The following is a 24,154-nucleotide window of genomic DNA, read 5'->3' on the forward strand; positions in this document are numbered from 1 at the left end:
GTTCTGATCAAAGAAATGCAGACCTTGACAATGCTTCACTTGTTCAAGCTTATTTATGTAGCACTGAACCATGTTTCAGCAGCAATGCAGCCCCCTCCACCACAGGAAATGTAAATACCAGTGAGTTGCATTCTAACAACTGCAACTGGTTGTTGTAGTCTGACAACATTTGGAGTGACAATCCAACAAATGAAAGGTCCAAAGTTATCATCTCTGGATTACTGTTATATGTGAAGCAACTTATAGTGCAAGACCATGTACTATGTAGAACCAGGACTGTAATTAGGGTGGAGCAACTACAGCTTTCCCCAGAGCACCAACATTTAGAGGGAACCAAAGTCTAGGGGAGATTCTGTTGATGAATGTTAGGAAAGTAAATAGCAACATCTCCTAGTCCTACTCCTAGTCCTTTCCCTTAAAAAAACCAAACACATAAACCTACTGTTTGGTTGCGGAGCATCACATGCTCCTCCCTCTTTTTCTGGCAATGGGGCATCAGGTGGAGTGGATGGGAAATGGTGCCTTTTTCCCCAGGTGCCAAAATTGCTAGTTGCATCTTTCCATAAAACTTTGTCCTAGCAGACCTTGTGCAAGCACTGCAAAACACCTTGAGCTAGCATGCATCTTGAAACACTGTGCAACATCTTATACCTGAGACTGCACAAATTCCTGTGCTAACGTAACTTATGTAAAAGATTTCACAGCACCTTGACTTATATCGTGTTTTAAAACATGTGTATCATCAAATAAAAATAAATGAAAAAATTACTTAGGATTGAAACGTTAATCAACTGAGGATGCATCTGAAGAAAGTGGCTGCAGTCCAGTTTTATCCAAGTGTTATGCCGGATAAAACTTATTAGTAAAACTTATTACTGTAAGACTATTGTTCTGGACTCAGTGTTAATCAGGTAATTTAATGCTGAAAGCATAATAACAGTGAATACATTTCAATTTTAAGCAGATTTCTTTTACTAGAAGTGCTTGTGGAAACATCAGATAGCATGCACCAACTTAAAGAATGATTTCTTCTTTCCTGTATGAGAAAGAATGAGGAATAACTCTCTTGAAGGTATAATTCAAGAATAGTTAAGGCCTGAAGGCTTTGGGGCCACATTTAAGCTGACAGCCCCAAGCCCTCGGGCCATACAATGCAAATATTGTTTTGAGTTAGCTACTGCCCTATAGTTCTAGAGCACTCTTTGGGTGATTTACAACATAGTTATGTGAAGAACACAGTGAACTGGGTGCTCATTTTACCAACTTCGAAAAGATGGAAGGCAGAGGCAATTTTAAGCCAGCTGCATGAATCCTTAGGGGTCAAACCCAGGTCATGATCAGTGGCTTGACTGCAGTACTGCAATATAACCACTGCACACTCAAAATGGCCATTTTGCCCCCTGCATGTGAATTGCAGGCTATACTGCTAGTCTAAGTAAACAATACAATTAGCTTGTAATTAGAATTGGCACTTCTTTAAGCAGTGGAAAAAGTCTGATTGCCAGATCAGGTGCTTCTACCATTTCATTGTCAAATCACAAACTTAACTCAACTCAATTGGACACTAGAAGGCAACATCAGCTTTATTAGCAGGTATGATTTCCTTGGCAGTTTCCTGCACAAGAACTATAAACGATAAAACAGACTCCTCATTCAAAAATGTGAATTTCCCTTTACCTCTGGTTTAATTTGGACCCTGACCCTATAAAAACATATGTATGCCTAAAGACTAAACTAAAACTAAAAACTAAAAGGGTAGTTTCCTATATGGCCACAATATGTCTCATATATGAGATTAGATTAAATTTCAAATCTAATCAATTTTTGGAAGCAAGAAGAAATATGCTGATATATTTTAAACATATTTATAATTTTCAGACTTTAAAAAATGCATAAATTGATGTGAAACACATTTCAAAACAGATGGGAAGGCATTTGTTATAGGTATTTTGTAAAATGAACTGTTTACCATTCATTATCAAGAATATGACATTTATGTTAGTACAGGAGAACCAACTTCACAGTCTAAGAAAAAGAAGGGGGGAACTATCCTCTTGATTTGGGCACCATTCTTGTCTTGTTTTATTGTTTATCATGTTTTCCATTAAAAAACTCAAAATGTGGAACAGAATATATGGCATGTATTAATAGCCTTTACAATTGTAGCAATGAACACAGAAATGTGATGGTAATATGAGAAATGTGAAACCATGCTTCAAACTGTTATGTTTCTCGTATACATGGATGGCTGCATGCAGACATGCATACACATCTTTTCATTTCAGAGTCCCGGTTCATTTCCAACTGCTTATTTAGGGCTAATCAACCCTGAACAGGAATATTATAACTCATTGCAAAATGTCCTGTGCCTGTTTCTTGTTCTCTTGCAATATGTATGCAAGTGATTGCAATTAATGTAACTGTCATCGAGAGAAGTAAATCAACTGTAATCCAGCAACTTAAGACTTTATTTCTAATTTGACCCTCGGAGCTCAGCAATTTAGTCTCCTGAGAAAAACAATGAAAGCATGACACCTACTTAGTTGTCTAAAGACAATAAAAATCTCCATCAGGTCTTCTATTGAGTCTACTGGATCCTCCAATATAATAACTAGATCATCTGCAAAAGCTTGGAGATTAAAAATATGACCTCTTACTTTTGGTCCTTTTATTTCCTTTTTATCTCTAATTTGCTCAGTTAATATTTCTAGAGTAAGAATGAATAGTAACGGAGAGAGTGGGCACCCCTGTCTTGTACCTTTCTGTATTTGTATTTCTTTCGTCAGCTCTCCAGTGATTCTAACTTTTGGCTTTTGCTGGGTATAGATTGCTTTAATTATTTAAAAAATCTGTCTCCAACTTGCAACACTTCCAATTGGTGTAGCATAAAATTCCAATTCAGATTATCAAAAGCTTTCTCTGCATCCAAGAATATCATAGCCATTTGCTTTTGTGGGTGAGCTTCATAGTATTTGAAAGTATTTAAGATTATCCTTATATTATTTTTCATCTGCCTTTTAGGAAGGAAGTCCAATTGGTCTTGATATATTGTCTGTATTAAGATTCTTTTCAATCTAGTTGCCAACATGGTTGCATATCTTTTGTAATCCACATTTAGTAATGAGATTGGTCTGTAATTTTTGATTTCTTTACCCTCCGTGTTTTCCTTATGTATGAGAGAGATCATCGCTTCAGACCGCATTGGTGGCAATTCTCCCTTTTCTTCTACAAAATCCAAGAGTTTCTTATACAGTTTAAGCAATACATTTTTAATTCTTTGTAATATTCAGCTGGAAGACCATCTGGGCCTGGTGATTTCCCATTTATTGCTTTTTGAGGTCTATAATTTCTGCACATGTTAAAGGCTCATTTAAAGACTGCATTTGATCTCTAGTCAGTTTCATTTTATTGTATATCAGTACATATTCTTTCCGAGATTCTTCATCTACTTCCTTTTTACTGTATACATTTTGGTAGAAGTCCTCAACAATCTTTTTTATTTCTTCTTGTTTTACTTTCTCAGTCCCTGTTTCATCTTTCAGGGTTTGTATTATTGTTTTCTCCTTCTCTTACCTTACTTTATATGCAAACCATCTCCCTGGCTTATTTGCATTTTCAAAAACATTTTGCTTTGCGAATTTAAGCTTCTTTGCAGTTTCCTCAGTGAGCAATATATTTATCTGATGTTGTAGTAACTTTATCTTCTCTTTCACTTCTGTATTTGATGGATTTTGTTTCAGCTGTAGTTCATCTGAGGCTAATCTATTTTCCAAAATCTTATATTTTTTCTGTCTTTCTCTTTTTTTGTTTTGATGCAAATCTTATGGCTGCTCCTCTAAAGAATGACTTACTTGTCTCCCAAACCATTGTCATTGGTGTTTCTGGTCTCATGTTCTGTTTGAAGAAGAAGTCCATGTCTTCTTTTATTTGCTTGATAAACTCCTCATTTTTAAAATGTGAATTATTGAGCTTCCAATCAAATTCTCTTGATTTGCTACCCAGTTGTAATGAAATGGGACTGTGGTCTGGGACTGTGGAATTTTGGTGATATGGCAGGAATGAAAATAAACCAAAAGAAAATAAAAATAAAAAAATAAAAATACCATAGCCACTGGCAATGGTGCGGCTAAAAAATATTGTAAATAAATAAATAAATAAAATATGAGAGATCAAGAACGACAGAAATTGATAGAAAGGACTAACTTTCAATAAGAGAAGAGAGTCAGATACTTAGGGATCCAAATAAGATCCCTATGTATCTGAATAGATTCAGGGATCTGATTCTGTATAAAGAGATACAGAATAGCTTGGAGAGATGGGACAAATTACAGCTGTAGTTGATGGGAAGAATAGCAACCATCAAAATGAATGTTCTACCTAAATTTTTATTTTTATTTCAGACAATTCCCATAATATTAAAACAGTCATTTTAAGAGAACTTAACAAGATAATCATGAGATTTGTGTGGCAAGGTAAAAAAAAACAACCAAGAATTAAAAGCAAAGCAATGCAAGAAGCCAAACAAAGAGCAGGTTTTGGTCTCCCAGATTAGGTATTGTATTACAGAGACTGTGTACTAGTCTGGATAAAGGAATGGATAACTTTAGATAATGATAAACTACTTAAGTTGGAAGGACATGATTTACAGTTAGGTTGGCATTCTTTTCTATGGTACAAAAAAGATAAAGAGCAAAAAAGTTTCAACTCTAATATGATAAAAAGCTACTAGGGACTTGGAAAAAGATTGTCCAGCAGATTTACCAAAAAACACCAGGCTGGGTATCACCTATAGAGGATTTTACATAACCTAACCTCATGTCAGAGCGAAACTTTTAAGATACTAAGATCTATTAAAAAATGATTGTTACTTAAGGTCCAAAGAAGAGTTAGAAATACAAAATATATATGTAGACTGGTGGTCCAGAGCACAAGTGAAATTTAGGTATAGAAAAGATAAAATAATGACTAAACAACAAACTTCTGATTATGCTGTACAAAAATCTCCAGATTTGAATCTTATTATTGGGTACCTGGCTTGGCTTCTGAAGTTTTGTTATGCTTATAGATCTGACACCATTCTTCCACTAACACATATCACTGGATTTGTTCATATGACATGATAAACCAAGATTAGACATGGGGATGAATATAAAAACAAATCAGGGTATTCGTTAAATATCCCTGATTCATCAGATATTCGTTGCTTCATATTCTTGAGGTCCAGAGACCTCAACGAATACAAAGCAACGAATATAACCCTTTTATATTAGTCCTTTCGTTCCCTATCTGCTTTTGCCCCTGCACATCATCTGTTCTTTGGGAGCATAAGCAGAGAGGGGTTTTCCTTTTGGGCAGCTTGCTAAAGCCACTCAGAGTGGTCGCATAGACCAGACGGGCGGAATACAAATCAAATCAAATCAAATCAATCAAAATCAATCAATCAATCAATAAAGCCTGAAGGACATCCCACCCCTGTGCCTGGGGGATGGCTTGGTTCCCCTTTCCTCCTCTTCCTATGCCCACAGGGAAGGGACCAAAGAGGGCTCAAAGGGATCCCCCAGCTGAAAAAATGTGTGTTTATATGTATTATCCTAAAAACATGTAGTTCACAGAGCAAAAACATTACTGTCAGCTAATCTATAATCTTAGAATTTTAGAACTGCTCAGTTGAAATGTACTCTGTGGATCATCAGGTCCAGCCCCTGTCAAGAAGGCACAATGGGAAATTAACTCCCAACGTGTGGTTCCATAGCCAGATACGTAAACTACTGAGCCATCTAATACTAACCCAAACAGTTGTCCTCAGCAATCAAGGTCCACTTCTCTCCTGAACTGAGAAGTAGGCTTTGGCCATAGCTATGGAGGAAATACATTTTGTTACATACAAAAGACTCAATGAAACTAGTTCTCATACCTCTCATGAGGGGGGAAAATGCACCCTGGAATGAGAAATCACCAGCTTGTAAAGATTTTAAGACATTCCTGAGAAATAAAGTACACACAAAATGGTGTGCACATTTTAAAACATGAACAGTTAAAATGCATCCACGTGGGAAAATATACACAAACACATTTTAATCAAATACATAAATTAAATAAATTCATAAGGAAATGTACATATGAAGAAGAATGAATACAAACTTACAGAAAAATTACAGTTTGGAATGAAAAAGCAGAGGCAAAGTCTCACAATCTGACATTAAAAAATTAAAGGGAATGAAGGTTATTATAGCACTAAACTTCACTTTCCTACTGCAGTCACAATAAGTTGTACAATACTATAATACCACTGATGATATAAAAGCTTTAGCAAGTTACAGTTTCAAGTTCTGAAAAAAAAACTTATCTGTGTTGGAACAGAGGATACACATAAAAGAAGGTAGATGAATGGATGCAATGGTGGTTTTTGTACAAACAGCCTTAGAACATTTTCCTTTCAGCAAAACAATGGTAATCTTTTTTAATAGTGGTGTCAGTTTTGTGATTAAATGATGTTTTGTATGAAAATGAGACAGCGTCCTTTTTTTGTTTTAGCTTTCCACTTACAAAAAATTCCTCTCCAATGTGATGAGAGTAGCTCTATCTCTAAGGACATCCCTGAAGGGCAATGGGGACAAACATTATTTTACTTGGATTTTAATAATGTCAAGTACATGACTAAAAGTTACTCTGCTCCTTTGAAATGAAAGCTTTGATTTTAATCTTTTGCTATTTTGTGGTGTTTGGTTTGATTTTTCTTATGTAAACCACTTTCATGGTCCTTGTTCGGGTCAAAAAGTGGTAGAAAAATGTGTTTATAAATAAAATGAAAATTCTGAGGAACAGTACGATAACATCAATTTTTACTACAACTACGGAAACCTGGATTTGTACACACCTGCAGCTCTTTCAGTAAAAAACCAAGGCTGGAACATCTTTCAGGAGTGGTTTTGACTCTGTACTCCTCAACTCACCTTCCGGCCCTTCCTGAGTATTCGACCAAGACTAGGATTCATCACAACTATTGCCCCAAGCGTGGAGCCAGAATATTGTGTATGTGTGGTATAATCAAAAACTGTCATCGGGGCCAGCAGAAATCTCCTGGTTCTTGAAGGGTTTTACACGTTTGCCTAAGAAACAAACACATATCAGGTACTAGGATGATATAAAACAAAATTGGGATTAGTGGCAGAACAATTTGCTTATAAAGAAAAGTGTCTTTAAATGTCTCAGACAAATATAAGGTGGTTGTTACTGAAACGAAAGTTAGAGAAAATATTGCTCTTCAATATTAATAAAATGCATTAAATATTGATATAAAACTCGCATCAGGTTAACAATTATATTCATTGAATTAAAGAAACCTTTAAAGTTAAGTCATTAATTCAATAATTCTAACACAAAAAAACTGACTGAGAGTTATTTGCTAATAATGTTTATTTAAAATAGAGCAATTATGCAACGCATTTAAAACAAGAACCTCACCACCACCCCAATATTGATAAAACTATCAATAAACTTTACAAACAAATCCAGTAGAAAAAAAAACGTGTAACAAGAGGGTCAGCAACTAACCTCAGACTGTCCAAATAAATAGGGCTTGCAGTACAATCTTGTGCATGTGCGCTTAGAGCTTTATATGCCCCACTAAGTTCCATGGGCTTACTCCCAAGTAAGTGGGCAAAAGACTGCAGCCTTTGCCAGAATGTGGCAGCAGCACTCACAAAATATGCCTATGTATTAGTTATTAGGGAATGAGGGAATAACTAATACATGGGCATATTTTGCTCATTTACCTTCTCACAAAATCCACAAGCATCTGAAATCCGAACAATACAATACAAATAGTTTGACACTGGAAGTTGAAACCTGACGATGTGCCAAAGATGTGATCTAGACAGAGCTTTGAGACTGGGTATTCTTGCTTGCAAGCAAAAGAAGCTAATCTGCAAACTATGAAAGGTGTGAAAAACTCCTGCTATGACAATCGGATGTTCTGAGCACTTACAGAATTTTCTCTTCTGATGTTAGGCTATCTTGTAGCTTATGGTTTGGTCCTTATTTGCCCACATGCCTCATGAACAGGAATTCTACCCAAATTCATTTCCACTAAGGATACCAATCAACTATTCTGCACACATACATTCAGATGTATCCTTTAGTTACTATAGAAGAGATAACTGCTGAATGTACATGTAGGAAGCTCAACCAGACCTGTAAGATCTGCCTAAAAGTAAGTCACCAGAGTTAGGTGAGAATCTATACGAATGTAATTGCAATCCCTGCATCTATGCTGCATATCAGGACACAGAGAGCCTTACACCAAAATAGCAATAATAAGTACTCTCTGTTTTCCTACTGTTAATTATCATTTTGAGAAATACTGAGCGAGTTCCTGTAAAGATTAGTGTAAGCATAAGAAACTGCAGTTTTGAAAATAATATCTGCCTATTTTATCTTAGAGGTTAAATGCTGTGCAGTATCTTCAAAGAGACAGTTGTGGGGCAATGAAAGCATGATCTTCAAGGTGAATTAGAAAATGAATATTCTGGTACTTTAACTGGAAGAAAGGGAAAGTTGAATTACAAGATGTGTACTGATTAGTTGAGGGTGTTTCGAGGTTTGCTTTTAAAGGAAATGTTCTCATTATGTTATAAATATGAACCTACAATACTAAAACTCATTTATATAGAGTAAATTTGAAAACAACATCTGAAGAGAAAGGAACATCTGAAAGGAAATGACAGTACAATAGCATAACAACTTCAGCAATATGAAGCTACACAAACAAGAAACAACATGACTACATCATAGCATTCTCAACAAGACACACATTTGATACAGCCTTTCTTCTACATCTCACACAAATATATGTACTACAAATAATTAATACTCTCTGGAGCCCACTGTTCTCAGACCCACACTGTGGAATGATACTGCTACATTTAATAAACTAAGAGGTGATTTGCATTAAGAGATTGGTGGGTGTCCTTCACAGACAAAAATCTGCTTGTGAGTTATGCAGTGCTGTGTGCTCATTTCCGTTCTCCATGTTCACATCATTCTCCTGCAGCAACAAGCACAGCTTGCCTAACTTCTTGCTGTTTTAGAATTAAACAGGAACATTCTGCACATGTACAAGGTGCAGGCAAGGTCAGAACTTCTCCTCATACCAATGTAAGCAACAGTGAAGGGAGGACATCTCTGAGGACTAGTCTTAATTTCTCCAAAACATAGGCAATATAGGGTTGCCAGTACTGTATCTCCACAAGTCCTGGCGCTTGAGAGGAGGGAAATGGGTGTCTAGAGAGGTTGGACAATTAAAAGGGTACTCTTCAAAGTGGGTGGGGGAGAGAGACAACCAAAGAAGACTCTTAAAAACACTGCATGTTTCTAATGTCACTTTTTTCTACCCCTTCCTTCAAGCAGAGGCAGGATGCCTCATAAAATGGAGGGCAGAACACCTATAACTTTACCAGTTTTGAAGAAGAGGGGTGTACAACAGGTGTGCTTTGTCATGCCATATGTACTGGCATTTTCTTCCTTCTCAGCTGTATAGGAGCTCTGTCCACCATTTCATGTGGCCCCACTACATAGAACAAGTTTGTGAGACTGGGGAGTTCTTGCTTGGTGGCTTTTGGACTCTCATTGCTCAATACTTCATGGCTGACTAGAGAGTTGAACTTTGTCTCATGAACACTAGGCCAACATTAAAACACAAAACCAAAAGTAGGAAGCATGCAGTGCCCCCCCCCCCAAAAAAAAACAATGGGAGAATAATCTCTCAAGAGATTGTGGTTATTCTCCAAAATAAGGTGAGTTCCACATACCTTCTTTTAGCAAAAAAATGTTTGGGGAAAAAAACTGGGGGGAAAAAACCAGACGATATTTATTTGTTTGCTTATTCTTTGAAATATAAAATTACTTTCTTGCCCTTTCTCTTTTCCACTGGAGAGGCTGCAGTAACCCTGGAGGGTGGCAGGCCTAAAAAGATTATCCCAGAGTTTGTGCATCCCTTCACTACACCATGCTAGTTCTCCAAACACTGCTTTCTATTTTAAAAACAAAGGGAAATTGTTTCAAGCATCTCCTACTCCTAATACTGAGGGTGATACCAGTAATAGGCTGGATGGTTGTAGCTTAATTCAAACAATAGGTGTTCCTGCTCAGCATTTGAAGACTCTGATACTTTAAAGCCCCTGGTTCACAATTTAGGCATACTTCTGAATTCATTCTTGAATGTGAATGCAAGTAAAATCTCTTGGGAATCCAACTTCCTCTACACTGAAATGGTGAAACTGCAGGCTGTTTCACAGAAGAAATGTGTGAGGAAATAGCTGGATATATCTCAATTTCATTATTTCTTTTATAAATATTTGTCTGTACCTTCCAGCTAAAGATTATAACATTTTGATTCATTATATGCTAAAACAAGACATCATAATGAAGACTGGATAAGTTTGTGCTTAATGAAAAATGCCATTGCTGTAATGAACTGAAGTATACTTATTACAATATGGGGTTTTTGTTACTAAAGATATAACATTGTGCTATATAGTGAAAGCCCAAGTTTCTGTCTAGTAGCAGTGACTGAAGAATCGCCAAGCCAACATGTGCCACATTTCCAGTTGTCATATTTAAGCGAAACCCTAATTCTCAACCATAGTAGAGCCAATGGCTGAAATCCTGTTGGCATATGTTTACACTGTGCAACATGGATGCCATCATCATCTGGTGATTAAAATCTTTAATTTACTTACATTTAAAACAGTCTATCCTCCCACCCTAGCCAGAACCTACCAGAAGTCAGCTTTGGCCAAAAAAAGTTCTCAGAAGAGATCCAGGATATATCGCTGTTCCATGCCAAGGAAAAACAGACTGAGGTTGGGAGTTCAGTTCTCCACTGAGCTTCTTTGACAGGGCCTGGACTTGATGATCCATAGGATCCCTTCTAATTCTGCAGTTCTAAGATATTATTGTATTAGGAGTCTGACAGATTTTTGAGAGGCATCTACTACAGTGTCTGATGAACAGAGAAACTACTGTCTCCTAGTGCTTTGTAATTAACATGGATCTTAGAAAGCTCCATCAATGTCCTTTTCCATGCTTGATAGCTGCCACTGCAGAGAGAACCTTGGCAGCTATTAAGCTGCATATCTTGATACTCCCTTCATATCTTGGATTTTTCAGCTAAAGCTATCAGAATTCTAGCTGGGGGAGTTCCTGCCGAATTCTGATAGTGATAATGAAACAAAATCTGAAAATTCCATGCCTAGATAGTTACTTGGTGTGCTCTGTGCAGCTGAGTCATCATGATCACAACAACAGAAAAATAGAGATGCTTTCCTGCCCCCTCTAGTGGGCAATTCTGATACTGTATTTTGCAAATATTCAGAAATATATATATAAAATATGAAAACAAAGATGCTACTAGGGATGTGCTACTCGGTATTTTTGGACGACAACTTCCAGAATTCTCCAAAATTTACCCAGACAAAATTCTGAAAGTTTCAGCCCAGAGATCCAAACTTATAGACATTTATGAGCTCCTACATTTTTGCTCATCTGGATCAGGGCTTAGGATCTGAGGCTACATGGCCTAGCTCTGGCCGTGCTCACTGTCATTCCCAGTCCTTAAGATCATAAGAGGAGTCCATCAATTGCAGGCATGTTCGATGGGGACACAAGAAAGGGTCTTCCCTGTGGCTGCTCCCAGGCCAACCTAAACTCTCTCCCTCAAGATGTTGGATTGACCCTCTCTCCCTTTTATCCTACCACCCACAACAGAAGACCCACCTCTTCAGGCAGGCATTTAATAATCATAACTGAGGCCTTGAATGCTGGTTTTTAGTGGAGTAAGCTTGTTTTTAAAGTTCTAAACATTTTAATCATTCAGTGTATTTTAATTACTACTACAGTTTGTTTTAATTTATAATTTATTATGTTTTAACTTTAATTTTTTTTAATAGCATGAGCTGCCTTGACTCCTCCCGTCAGGAGGAAGACAGCTTATAAATGAGACAAAGGAAGTACAAAAAAGAAACTGCAATGGTTCTTTTCCAGAGTCACAGTCTTGCTGCACATTAGGCTCTATAAAGGATGCTTCCTGAAGAGGCTCTCATTTTTGACAGTATACTGTCTTGGTCCTTTGATGAATCAGATGGATGCCAACCTTTATTTTCCTAATAATTGCCAAAGGACTAAAGGAGATGTCATAAACCAATCTGTATTACTGATGCAGGAATACTGCCTCATTTACAAAAAAAGAGAAGAAATATTTCCGTTATCTATTTTAAATGAGAAATACTGAGAACTAGACAGGGGTGAAAGTACATCATTTATATACAAGTAGTCGACATGGTCTAGAGGGGTGGGGTAAAAATAAAATAAATAAAATACATAAAATACAAGTTGAAAAGCAGTCAGAGAATCACAGAATAGTAGAGCTGGAAATGTCCTATAAAGCCATTGAGTCCAACCCCCTGCTCAGTGCAGGAATCCAAATCAAAATATATCTGACAGATGGTTTCTAATTTTCTCTTAAATGCCTCCCGCATTGGAGCAATCCTTACTCCTGAGGTAATTGGTTCCATAGCTGTACTGCTCTAACAGTTTAGAAGATTTTCCTGATATTCAACCATGGAGCTTTTACTTCCTATTACCTGCAAATCTCCTGGGAGATCATAGGAGTATTATGTACAGTTGCTACTCTCTGACAATACCCTTATATTACAAGTGGCCAAATTCCGTGCTGCAGCAATAGCTATTCACGACCACATGTTTGGGTTGCGAGCTAAGACAGACAATATAATGCTTTTATAACATAACACTGGCCGAGGTTTCACTTATTTTATAGAGTCAGCTCAGCAGATTATGATGTTATTAATTTGAAATGAGGGGTTGATTTATCCTGTTTTTAATGGAAGAATGTATAATTCTGCTAAGTTTTATGAAATTGCATGTACAGGTATTTATTTTATATTGTTCTGGTCTTGCTGGTCCTTTACCATAATAAAGTTATCCTATCCTATCCTGATATTCAACCAAAATCTGGCTTCCTATAACCTGAGCTCTTTATTATGTCTCCTGCAAGGTGGAATGATTGGGAACAGCTTCTGTCCCTCCTATGTATGACAATCTTTCAAGTACTTTAAGAGTGCTGTCCTATCTCCTCACAGTCTACTTTTCTCAGGGCGAGGCCTGTCCAATCTTGTAATCTTTCTTCATAGGGCTTGGTTTCCAGTCCTCTAATCATCCTTGTTGTCCTCAGTTTGTCTGAAGTCTTCTTAAAGTGCAGTGAACTGAACACAGTACTCAAGATGAGGCCTAACCAGTGTCAAATAGAGTGGAAGTAGTAATTCATGGGATTTGGAGCCTATATTTCTGTTAATGCAGCCTAAAATGGCATTTGCCTTTTTTGCAGCTGCATTCTTGAGGGAAATATCCCCTATCTTGTAAATGAGCATTTGGTTTCACATTGGGTAGACATTAGGAAATGTCTAGTGTGGACTTTCCCAGGGACATGCAATCAGGCAATAGGTCTGTAGTCTGCTGAATTTTCTCTTCCACTATTTTATTATACAGTGCCCAGTACAGACTACTTCTTGAGAATTTAAATTTGGGGGGGGGGCAAACAATGTAAATTCACAGAGAAGCTAGTATGCTCACAATTCACTAAAGACCTTTAGCAAGTTGTGTAAACTGAAGCTTTCCCTTTGGCTAAATTAATTTTTCTTTAGTCTCTTAATCAACTCTCACAAGTAGATATTTATGAACAAACTGCAACAAGATGGTGATTTTTCAGTTTGAAAACACTGAATTGCTACCTAGAAGTCCTGTTTGGTAATGTAACAGTTAAAAAAATAGAATTACTACCCACACCAGTTTCTAACTTTTAAAATTTTATTAGATCATGAGGCTCCAACTGATCTAACCTGTGCACCTTTAACAAAACTTCTTTGTTATTGTTTAATAATTTTTTTTAAATAGTTACTACAAGATTTCAAAAAGAACTCAGGACTTCCTGCTGGACTGGAACTCTAAGCAAACCCAAATGACTTCCAAAGATATATTTTATACTGAACACACTCCTTATCAATACATGTTACTTCAACTTTCCATGAACAGAATCTAGCTTAAGCTCTTAACACTCAGATAAAATTGTAGCCTGACTATTAATCCAATGTAGGTCTCCAAAACTGTGAAGCCTGCAGCCCAAGTTATCTTGTCCCTCACTGCCCTTATGGCTAGAGATTTAAGATGAATTCTGAGTATTTTCAGGACTTATTGATCACTTAATCCACCAATTGGCTGCAGTAGAAAATGACTCAATTCTACAGTTGCGTTCAGAGTGCAAAAAAGTTAAGTACTGTATTTCACTACTCAATGAAAACTGCACCAACAGATGCCGATGATCATTTTCTGATGCTTCTCGCACATCAAATATCTTTTTCTAAAGCACTTAGAATGATCTAGTAGATTCCCACCATAGGACCTAATATACACTTCCTTCTAAATCATCATTACAGTTCATATTTAAAATAATTAGATGTAGCCTATTATTTACTGAAAATTCTGCAAACTCGATTTATTTACATACTTTATAGTCCTTTGAGATCTGATTAAGCACCCTATTTTTAAAAAATACTGTTAGTGAAGATCTCTAAATCTTTTCCATTACAACCATTAAAGTCCTCATTAACACATTTCTGCACTGAGATACTCATTTTACATGTTTAATTTTTTTTTAAAAAAACCCTTCAATTTTAAAATATTTTTCCAACTGATTCTAGGCTAAGGCATTGCACTATGGGGAGCTTGGACATACTGTACAATTAATTAAAAACAGTGGCCATACTTTCATTTTAAACCATGGCAATAATATTAAGAGTGTCTAAAATTACAATAATTTTTAATGGAGCAGACTTTACAAATATTGTCGACTACCCGAAAGACAAACCGGATGCTGGATCAGTCAGACCTGAGCTCTCTCAGATGAAAAAAAAAATGATGAAACTGAGGCTTTGGGAACATCATGAGAAGACTCAATGGAACTCCACACAGGAATAAAACTTATACTACATATATAGCAAATACCCAATAACTGCAGTCTTTGAAACCATCAGTTCCCTACAGCATCACTCTTTTAAATTTCATTTTTAATTTTTTTTTTTAAAAAAAGAAGCAGAATCATGAGTCTCATTTTCATGGCCAAATGTATTTCATGAAGTCAATGATAAGTGTCTAGAATCCTACTGGTATTTGCTTGTGCAACTTGCCATGAATAACTGCAACCAACTGACAAGGTGCTGGTGGTCCATCTCTGTTGCACATTCAGACACCTGAAAATATACATAACCAAAATGTGTTCCAGCCTCTTGTCAATTAGCCACAAATAGCCAGGGCAAATTATGCAAAATGTATCCAACCACCAATAGTATTCTAGCCAGTATATTCTTATTTTGAGCTTCCATGTGGCATAAGACATGATCAGTCATGAACATCTCCTCAACATACTGTTCCATTTTACACATCAATTAAAAGTATAGGCCTAAATTCTTAACTAAAGATGGAAATTATGCTTCCTAATTTCTTCATTCTCATCCTTTTAGGTTGTCTCAATTTGACAAGATACTTCAATGAGGAATTTTCAAGTGAGTGTGAGTCCTCATCACCATGCAAAGCACTATATTTCCTGTTAAAATGCCTACAATTTGCGCAAATGTCCTTCCACAAAACAACTGGGTTTTCATTTTAAGAAACAAATCTCACATGTCTACTAAGCAGCAAACACACAGTTAATTCTTTATAAAGATGCAACCAACTCCTTTAATGTTTCTCAACATTACAAGTCAACACAACAAAGTAGCACCCAATGTCATTCTGCAGGCCCCAGCCAAAATTCTGTTGCTCAGCATTCCTCCCCAATACACAAACCATCCCTACCATGATTCTTCAGGAGTGAGGCATGCACACGTGAGCTTGGCGTATATGCATGCACACCCTGAGATCTGCAGCAGGAACTCTTTGTCTGCCAGGAACAACAGCCAAAATTATGATTTGGCTTATGTGATGCAATAGGATTTTGCTTTTGTATTATTTCACTTATTTGAGGAATTTTGCTTAACTTGAAAAAACAAGATAAGTCATTCTTATTTTCTCAAGAGTGCTACAAAGCATCTTTGTTTTTCACCTTTTATTGACCAAGTCCATTTTATGTGGCTCCAGTTCCCTGCTGGTGGAATAGGGCATCCAAGGAGGAGGGAACCGTGCATGGCCAACTGTGGCTGGTCCACATCATGTTACATGGTGACATTCTGGTCTGTACACATACATTTTTAAAAAATTCTACACAGCATTCCTTGCTGCTGCCTAAAAGCCCACTGTTATAATTTGCTATCCTGTAAGCATGCAGTGCTGACAAATAACCCAGGAAAACCAAATACAGTAGCTACAATGAAATTCTCAGGCATAAGTTATCTTTGTTGTGTATCCTTGGTCTTTTAGGAAGAAACATGCATGCCTTGCATTTTGAATTAGGCTGAGTCCGATATATTAAATAATCAGATATTTAAAATATGTCACCATGAGCTGTAGCGTAAACAAGTAGCTCCACAACTTTAATCACAATCCCAGCTTTTTGGTCCCTAATCATTCCCTTGTCTATGATTAATTCTTGTTTTATGTAAGCACTTTGGAGAAATAATTGGACCTTATCTTGGTCTTGTAAAGCTATTCCCATGCTTTAGTGCTAAATAAATAGCACTCGGTGGCCCTAACTCACCACTCTGAGTAGAAATGATTGTGGCACTTCACAAATAATGCTGTACGGAGCTGTTAAATCTTGACAGACTGAGGGCTGTGAAGATGAGGACAGAGACATTACACTGGAGAACTATTACCCTTTGGGGATGTGTTGGGAATATTCCATGCAGCCAACGTTCTGATCACAAGTCACCATGGATGAATGGATGCATGAAACTGGAAAGAAAACAACTTTGTTGGATAGAGGTAAGAAATGAACACAAGCTTGGGAGGATATCTCTATAATATTCGTGCTGCAAGAAGCACAGCAGAACAAAGCCTTTATTAAGACCAATTAATGCGTTCCAAAGTGGAGAACACCCTTTCAATTTCAGGCTGGACATTTAGCAAAACAACAGGCATGTTTATTTCTGCCTTCTGTTTCACAAGATTCCAATGTATGCTGGAGGCAAATCTGTGCACTCTATTCTATCTTGCCAAAATTTAAGGCAACAGATATTATCTGCCCCAGAAGCTACCGGTACATCCCAAAATCATTCTGCACCTGTTTAACTAATTCAGTTGAGGCAAAGAACATAAATCCTCACTGTAGTTATCCTTGATTAGTAAACAAGGAAATGCCTGTCTCTAAGCAATGCTATGTATTTTCAAAATAGGTTTAGTGCTCTTCTGTAAAAGGTGCCAAATGGAAAAATGTGATACCGATTTCTTGCAATGACTAGTAAAAGTAGCAGCTTGGATGGATGGCTTGTATCAATCAGCCTATACCATCTTGTACTTGCTGCGCATGTGCTTAGCTTCACCAAGGGGGAAAGACAGGAGCTTTGCAGAGAGAGGGGAGTTTAGCACAAAACATACTTTGCACAGCTTACAGAAATCATGATGGGAAAGAGGATGGGGAGGCATCTCACTCTGTCCCAAGAGGTAAGATTTCTCAAGGACATTGGAAAACCCTTGAGATACTAATAGGGAGCAACATTTCTCCACACCCTGCATGCAAAGTAGATGTTTTATAAGAGGTGCTCACAGAATGAGTATCCTCACCTTTGTGTTTTGCATTTATCACACTTATTTTTGTGATTGATCTAGGAAGGTAAACCTAAGTCAGATAATTGAGGCATGCATATCTAATTATACCTGAGGCAGAAAGTCCATTGTAGAAGAAACAATAAGTTAATCAGAGGGCATATAGATTTTCCCTCAACATCTAATTCTACCAAAAGATTTTGATCCTATAGATACTTACCTTGGACTAAGCCCACTTATCTCATGGGGTCTATTAAGGTCTCAAAATATATGTGAATGGAAGCCATGATGCAAGCATGCAGTTTGGATGTTCATGTTTTAAGGTAGCAAGACGTTAGTCTTTATGTCCAGAACACTTTAAAAAGCATCCAATACAATTACTGTATGAATGTTTCATGTTCTGGCAAACTGACTAGTCCAATCACTTGACAGAGTTTTAGAAAAGCAGACCAAGAAACTGGATGGTCTTGTGGATTAGGCAGAACTCCTGGCGGCTCAGCCACAGAAGTACTCAGCTGAGCAAAAGAAAGGCTAGCACCAGTAAGCTAGCTTTATCTTCACTTACAGAGTGGTCACACATGCGTTTGTCTACTTCAGTAACAGATAACTTCTATATTTTACAGTTTTCTCTTCTGGATCCAGTCCTTTCCTTGTGCATATACAATATTATCTGCAAGTGGTCACCACAGATTCTGTTTGCATTCTGCTTCCTTGATACCCCAGATGCCTTTCTCAGAAGCTACTTGGGGCTTTCTTCTCCTTGCAGCTCTGTTCTCTGTCTATCTATCTAGTTTGCATCCTATTATTGTTTTTTTTACTGAATATTGTGTCTTAGTGATACAACCAAAGTGTTTCATTTCGTTTAGTCATTTAGTCGTGTCTGACTCCTCGTGACCCCATGGACAAGAGCACGCCAGGCCCTCCTATCCTCCAATGCCTCCCGGAGTTGTGTCAAACCCATCTTGGTCGCCTCGATGACGCCATCCAACCATCTCATCCTCTGTTGTCCCCTTCTCCTCTTGCCCTCACACTTTCCTAGTAGGCTCAATTTAGTCATTTTAAATTCTAGTGAGCATTAGGACTTGATTTAATCTAGAACTCAATTATTTGCCTTTCTGGATATGATCTTGATTTGGTCTGAAACTAACTTATTGTCTTTCTGGAAAATCTCTTCCAACATCACATTTTGAATGATTTTCAAAAAAAATAATCTTTCTTCACTGTCCGTCTTTCACATCCATGCAGTGTTTGGAAATACCATACTATGGATCTGAGCCTTGGCCTCTAGCATCATATACATTGAGATTTTCTCCAGTATATTTACTGCTGCCCTTCCTACTATCTGTTTTCTGCTTTCTTGGCAGCAGTCTCCATTTTGATTGATAAGTGAACTAAGGTATAGAAAATCTGTAACAGAATAGGCCCACGGAAATCAATAAGACTTCCTTAAGTGGCGACTAACAAGTCTTATTCATTTCAGTGGGTCTACTCCAGCAGAGGATAATAATATTGCATTTAGCTTTTGACTAATGACTGTCCTTCTGAGGTATCAGTTTGGTTCTATTTAATCTGCCTTTCTTCCATACTTACTTTAACTCTAGCTTCCACTAACTTCTAAAGGAACAGAATGGTAAAACATTATAGACTTAAACAGCATTCTACACCATTCTTTTGTAATCTCTCACTGGATTCTATCCTTTGATGCCAGCAATTGCTATTTCATATTAAGTTGGTTAACAACAGTGCCCAGAATATGGGAAATATTTCTTTGCTTTTCTCATGGGCTAGCATCATTACTCTACTATCCTACAGAATCTCATCTATCAATAACCCTGCAATACACCCACTGCATACTAGTTTTTCAAGATAAATGACACACCATAACAAATCTTAGCTTAATCTGAACTGCAGTCCTATTTTTAAGAAGAAATTGAGAACGCAAGAAAACTCAAAGGGAAAAAGCTTAGCAGGAGAGCAATATTTCAGGCATTTTTTTACCATCACAGACAGCAATACTTGTCCCATTTTCTGCCTTCTGCAGCTGCCTAAACTGCTTATGCATCTGTTGTAATTCAGAGGAGGACAGATCATCAACCAATATAGCTGCTTCATTGACACTAATATCAGCCTTGGTTTCAAGATAAATTCCAGCTCTATATCCAGGGATTCATTCTCAGCCCTTCAGTACTGCACTTTCTTATCCATTCCTATTTTGTTCCCTCTCTCAGCAGGCAGGCAACCACACAGAAGTGGTCCTAGCAGAACAAATGGAAATCAGGAGAGCTATAGCAACATTTATCAGCTCCATACTGTATGACTACATTAATATCACAAATCATCATAGTCTCTGTAATGGCATGGGAGGGGGGATTGGACGCATCAGTTCACAAGCATTTTGGAAATGAGTGCAATGTTCAAATTTCCTTTCAAAGATAGCTCTGGTGCACACAGAGAGTTCTTTTATTGTATGTCCTTTCCTTCAGCAATTGGATGAAAGCTGAGTATCATGCCAAGGCAGCAATTCTATACACTTAACCAGGAGTAAGCCCCACTGAGCTCAGTGTAGCTTACCTCTGATTATATATGTATACGACTGTACGACTTTGTGACCTCTAATTATATATGTATACGACTATATGACTTATAAGAGTTACTAACAAATTAACAAAAACATTTCAACACTTGATTGAAGTGCTGTTCAGTTCTATAATCTGTTTATATACTAAAACAACTTGCATCCAATATTGGATCCAGCGACCTTCATTCAAATATACCATCATGTTTAAGAACTATCCAAGGTATGACATATTTTTACAAATGCTTAATTCATTCATCACTCATATATGCTTTTGTGTTTGTTGTGTGTGATTAACTGCATCCCTTCACAGCTTCACATATGTATCAACAAGGTTTTAGAATATATTGGCAGGAGCCGACAAACAGTATTCTCTGATATGTAAAAAGAGTTTGGGTGTCCTCAAATAACCAGGCTTTTCTTGGACTATTAAGACTTTTAAAATTATGCTCCAGCATGGTATTCAGAGATGGTTCAGAATGAGAGATGGGGTATTAGTATATGAATACCCCCGCACAGGTAGCAATAACTAGGTCCACTCACTGATCCGCCGCTGCCACAGACATCATGATTCTTCCAATGGCTTCGCAGATCGCGATTGGCTAACTACTCCTGGCAGGAGGTGGGAGGACAAGCCTCGCTGCAAGGTTGAAGAGTGGCTCACCGATCACAATCTGCACAGCCATTGGAAGAATCGCGGTGTCCGTGGCAGCGGCAGATTGATGAATGGACCATCTGGCACCATGGAGCTGGACCCTAGTTATCGCCACCTTTGCAGAGATATTCGTATACAAATACCGACATCTGTATTCAGATTATATGAAAAGTTCTCTGTCCTCACAATATATGACCCATCATCATGTGTTGCCTCCTTTTAGTAAGCACATAACATTAACTATATGTTGTTTCTAGAAGATATTATGCAGTCTGGAAAACAGAATTACTTACTAGAAGACCATTCCTGTTCATCCATCTTATGGATTTTCCAAAGGAAGAAAACCCATTGCAGAATGGTAGAGAACTTAATTTGCATGCAGATGTTCTAGCATTTTCAAATAAATAGCCAAATTCCAGAGCATCTTGGAAATGTGTAAATCGTGGAAGAAAACACTGAGCTACATAGATGATCTGTCTAAGTATACAAGTTTCACTGTGTGTTATAACCAATTTCCTACAGAATAATCCCATGTCATAAAATGTATGAAGCACACATACACGTTATAATGTGCAGGTCTATTGTTCTGTGACATCAAGTTGAAACCAACTTATAGTAACCCTAACAGAGTTTTCAAGGTAAATGAGATATTTAAGGAGTTGTTTTACCAGTTCCAAACCCCAAGTGGCTCAGTAGGGATTCGACCCCAGAGTTTCTGAGGCCTGGTTCATCACTCTATCCAGTTCACCACAGTAGGCATCTCACGACAAGTCTACATTCATTTAATTTATTATATGTAGGTGTTATGGGAAATGACAATCTACCATAACTGTATACACATGAGGTTTACATATTATGTGATATGGTTCACATCAGAAAAAGCATCCCCAGATGTGTGAAGCAGCCCTTAAACAGTACCTTTGTGGTGATTTTCCCCTGTACTCATCTTACGCAGCCCCAGTTCGAAAAAAGCAAAATGAAGATGACATTGCTTATGGTAGCTGAATATACTGAAGTTACGTATTTGATATGTAAATTCTTCCCTGCTTGGCTGTTAAAAAATTCTAAACTGCAGTTCAGCCACTTATTCTGCTTAGGAATGCTCGATGTAAGATATACCTAAACACATTTATTTCGAAGCTTCTCCAGTTGAGATCAGTAAAGCCTAGTCCTTAAATGTGTGCAGACAAGGCCTGTCCTAGGTCAAAAAGTGCCCTGGGTGAGGAGTATCTTTAGGGTCTCCTCCCTGAAGGAGGAGCAGATATCTCCTCTCTGGGCCAGGGCAGGTGTGCTGTTGCTGCCCCCAACCAATGCACCACATGTGCATTTGAAGCTGAGGGTGACATGTAAAAATCAGTACATTCATGGACAACATATGAGAATTCTTGCCTGCAGTTCCTCCTTGCCCTGCAATGAAGCAGAATCATAGATGTGCTTCATTTTTTTTCTTACTCAGGGAGAAAGGAATCGGATCAAGTTGTGCTTATTTCTCCTTCCTAGGAGTTGACCTACCACTGGCCTTTTCTATTACTGACTCAGAAAGGATTCCTCCATTAAAAGGCCTGACCTCAAACCACCCCTGTGCCTTTTCTTGTGGTAACTGCTACATAAAATTACCATCCAGTGTGACTTCACCTAGAAAGCTCAGGAGGCACTGACTTCCTTATTAATTGTTTGCACTATTTCCCTGGCATGTCTCTGGTGTTTTCTATGAAAAAAACAGGATACTTGCTGTGCCACAGAATCCATCCATAAAGTTCCTGTACTATAATTTGCACAAGCCACTGCCCACAAAGCCACATTTTGAGCAGTGGCAGTGTGCTATGGAACACAGAAGAACTATCACAGATGTTTTATTTGTATTTGTATTTTTTGTGCCAGTTGCTATTTTTGGTAGCTCACTGCAGACAACAGATTAAAAATAACCCACTGAGTTCAGCTTTTAACTCACCATGACACCCACTTCAGCTTACATTGGTAGTTCCTCAGCTTAGAGCCCTAGACAACCTCCCAAATAGCCCAGCTTTAGGACTGCTGCTGTTAGCAACTAGTAAATCCAACAAAATTAATGAATATAAGTGTAACCTACAATAGAACCTTGCAGTGTGGGGGGCTATTGTTTGGTGCTTATGTTAGCCATGTCCTCCTTCATGTCACTCCGTTCCATTTGGTTTCCACTCCACCTTCAGCAACAGCTAGTTCCATGGTCATGGAACACCCCACGGCCACCAAGCATTATCACTAAGCCCACCTCTCATAGGTCCTCTGACCCAAAGATTATTCGGTAAATCTGCTAATGTCTGTCACATACCGCACTGATGGTACCTGTCTGTCATGGGTTTGGAGGGAAAGTTCCATCCTATGGGGAGTGGAAGGCGGGACATCAGGGGGGAGGAGCTGTACTGTATATATTTGGGGGAAGTCCTTCGTAAGAGAGCTGACGTAGAGAAGTGGAGTTGGAGTCTGTGGGTCAGACTGGGTACAACTGTTCGTCAGATAGTACATACCTGATAGGTTCAGGTTTCTATCTAGGTAGCCAGAACGGATAGGTTCAGGGTCTGTGCGTTACCTTAAAGTGTTCCGTGGGAACCAATCTGTTGTATGTGTATGATTGGGACTATACCAAGTTCCAGTATCCTATTTACCTGATCCTTTTATTTACCCTGTTTGTTTTTTCAATAAACCTTGTTCTCTTGTTTATTAAAATCCATTCCTGGTCTGGGTGACTTGGGAGAGCGAATGGTTGGTGGCAGCATAACTACAGGGTGGGATACTCCAGTAGGTCTGGGGTCGCTACAATGTCGTTAACTGATTCTGCATTCCTCCATGTTTAAGAACTCCCCTTCTGGTTTAGAGCTACCTGCAAGATGTCATGTGAATGCAATACTAACCCTTGTTGTTTTCACTTTGTTCCCAGAAGAACAACTCCATCCTTTTCGATCAGGCAGAACTTTGCATTCTTCTCCTTCAAGGCATGGTTGCATGTGGCACCACCATTTTTGCTCCACTATTGAAGCTAAAGGAAGGGGAAACACAGGCTGTTTTTAGTTACGCTAATTTTGAAAACGTATACCATATTGGTACTAAGAGAAATGGTAAGAAAATTATAAAAAATGGACTGTGATTTATATGGCTTTTTAAAAAATGTATCTGTG

At 37.9% G+C, this 24,154-nt stretch overlaps 1 protein-coding gene across 14 annotated transcripts in view; it reads right to left on the bottom strand.

Annotated features, from left to right (window-relative positions):
* The window catches only part of TAFA2 (TAFA chemokine like family member 2), a 203,176-nt gene that overhangs the window by 9,922 nt on the left and 169,100 nt on the right, over positions 1-24,154 (bottom strand). For 6 of the 14 annotated variants that reach the window (XR_012087391.2, XR_012087389.2, XR_013537051.1 and 3 more), the window contains exons 4-5: positions 23,891-24,015; positions 6,878-7,109 (exon numbers count right to left, since the gene is read on the bottom strand). Coding sequence is in view for 4 of the 14 variants with exons in the window: in XM_078376890.1 (XP_078233016.1) it covers positions 23,891-24,015 (125 nt within the window). In the remaining 10 variants the exon portion in view is untranslated. The remainder of the gene's footprint in view (positions 1-6,877; positions 7,110-23,890; positions 24,016-24,154) is intronic. The other 8 variants (XR_013537053.1, XR_013537050.1, XR_013537052.1 and 5 more) reach the window with 2 other exon arrangements.

This window comes from Pogona vitticeps, chromosome 5 (genome assembly GCF_051106095.1).
Source record: "Pogona vitticeps strain Pit_001003342236 chromosome 5, PviZW2.1, whole genome shotgun sequence".
NCBI lineage: Eukaryota > Metazoa > Chordata > Lepidosauria > Squamata > Agamidae > Pogona > Pogona vitticeps.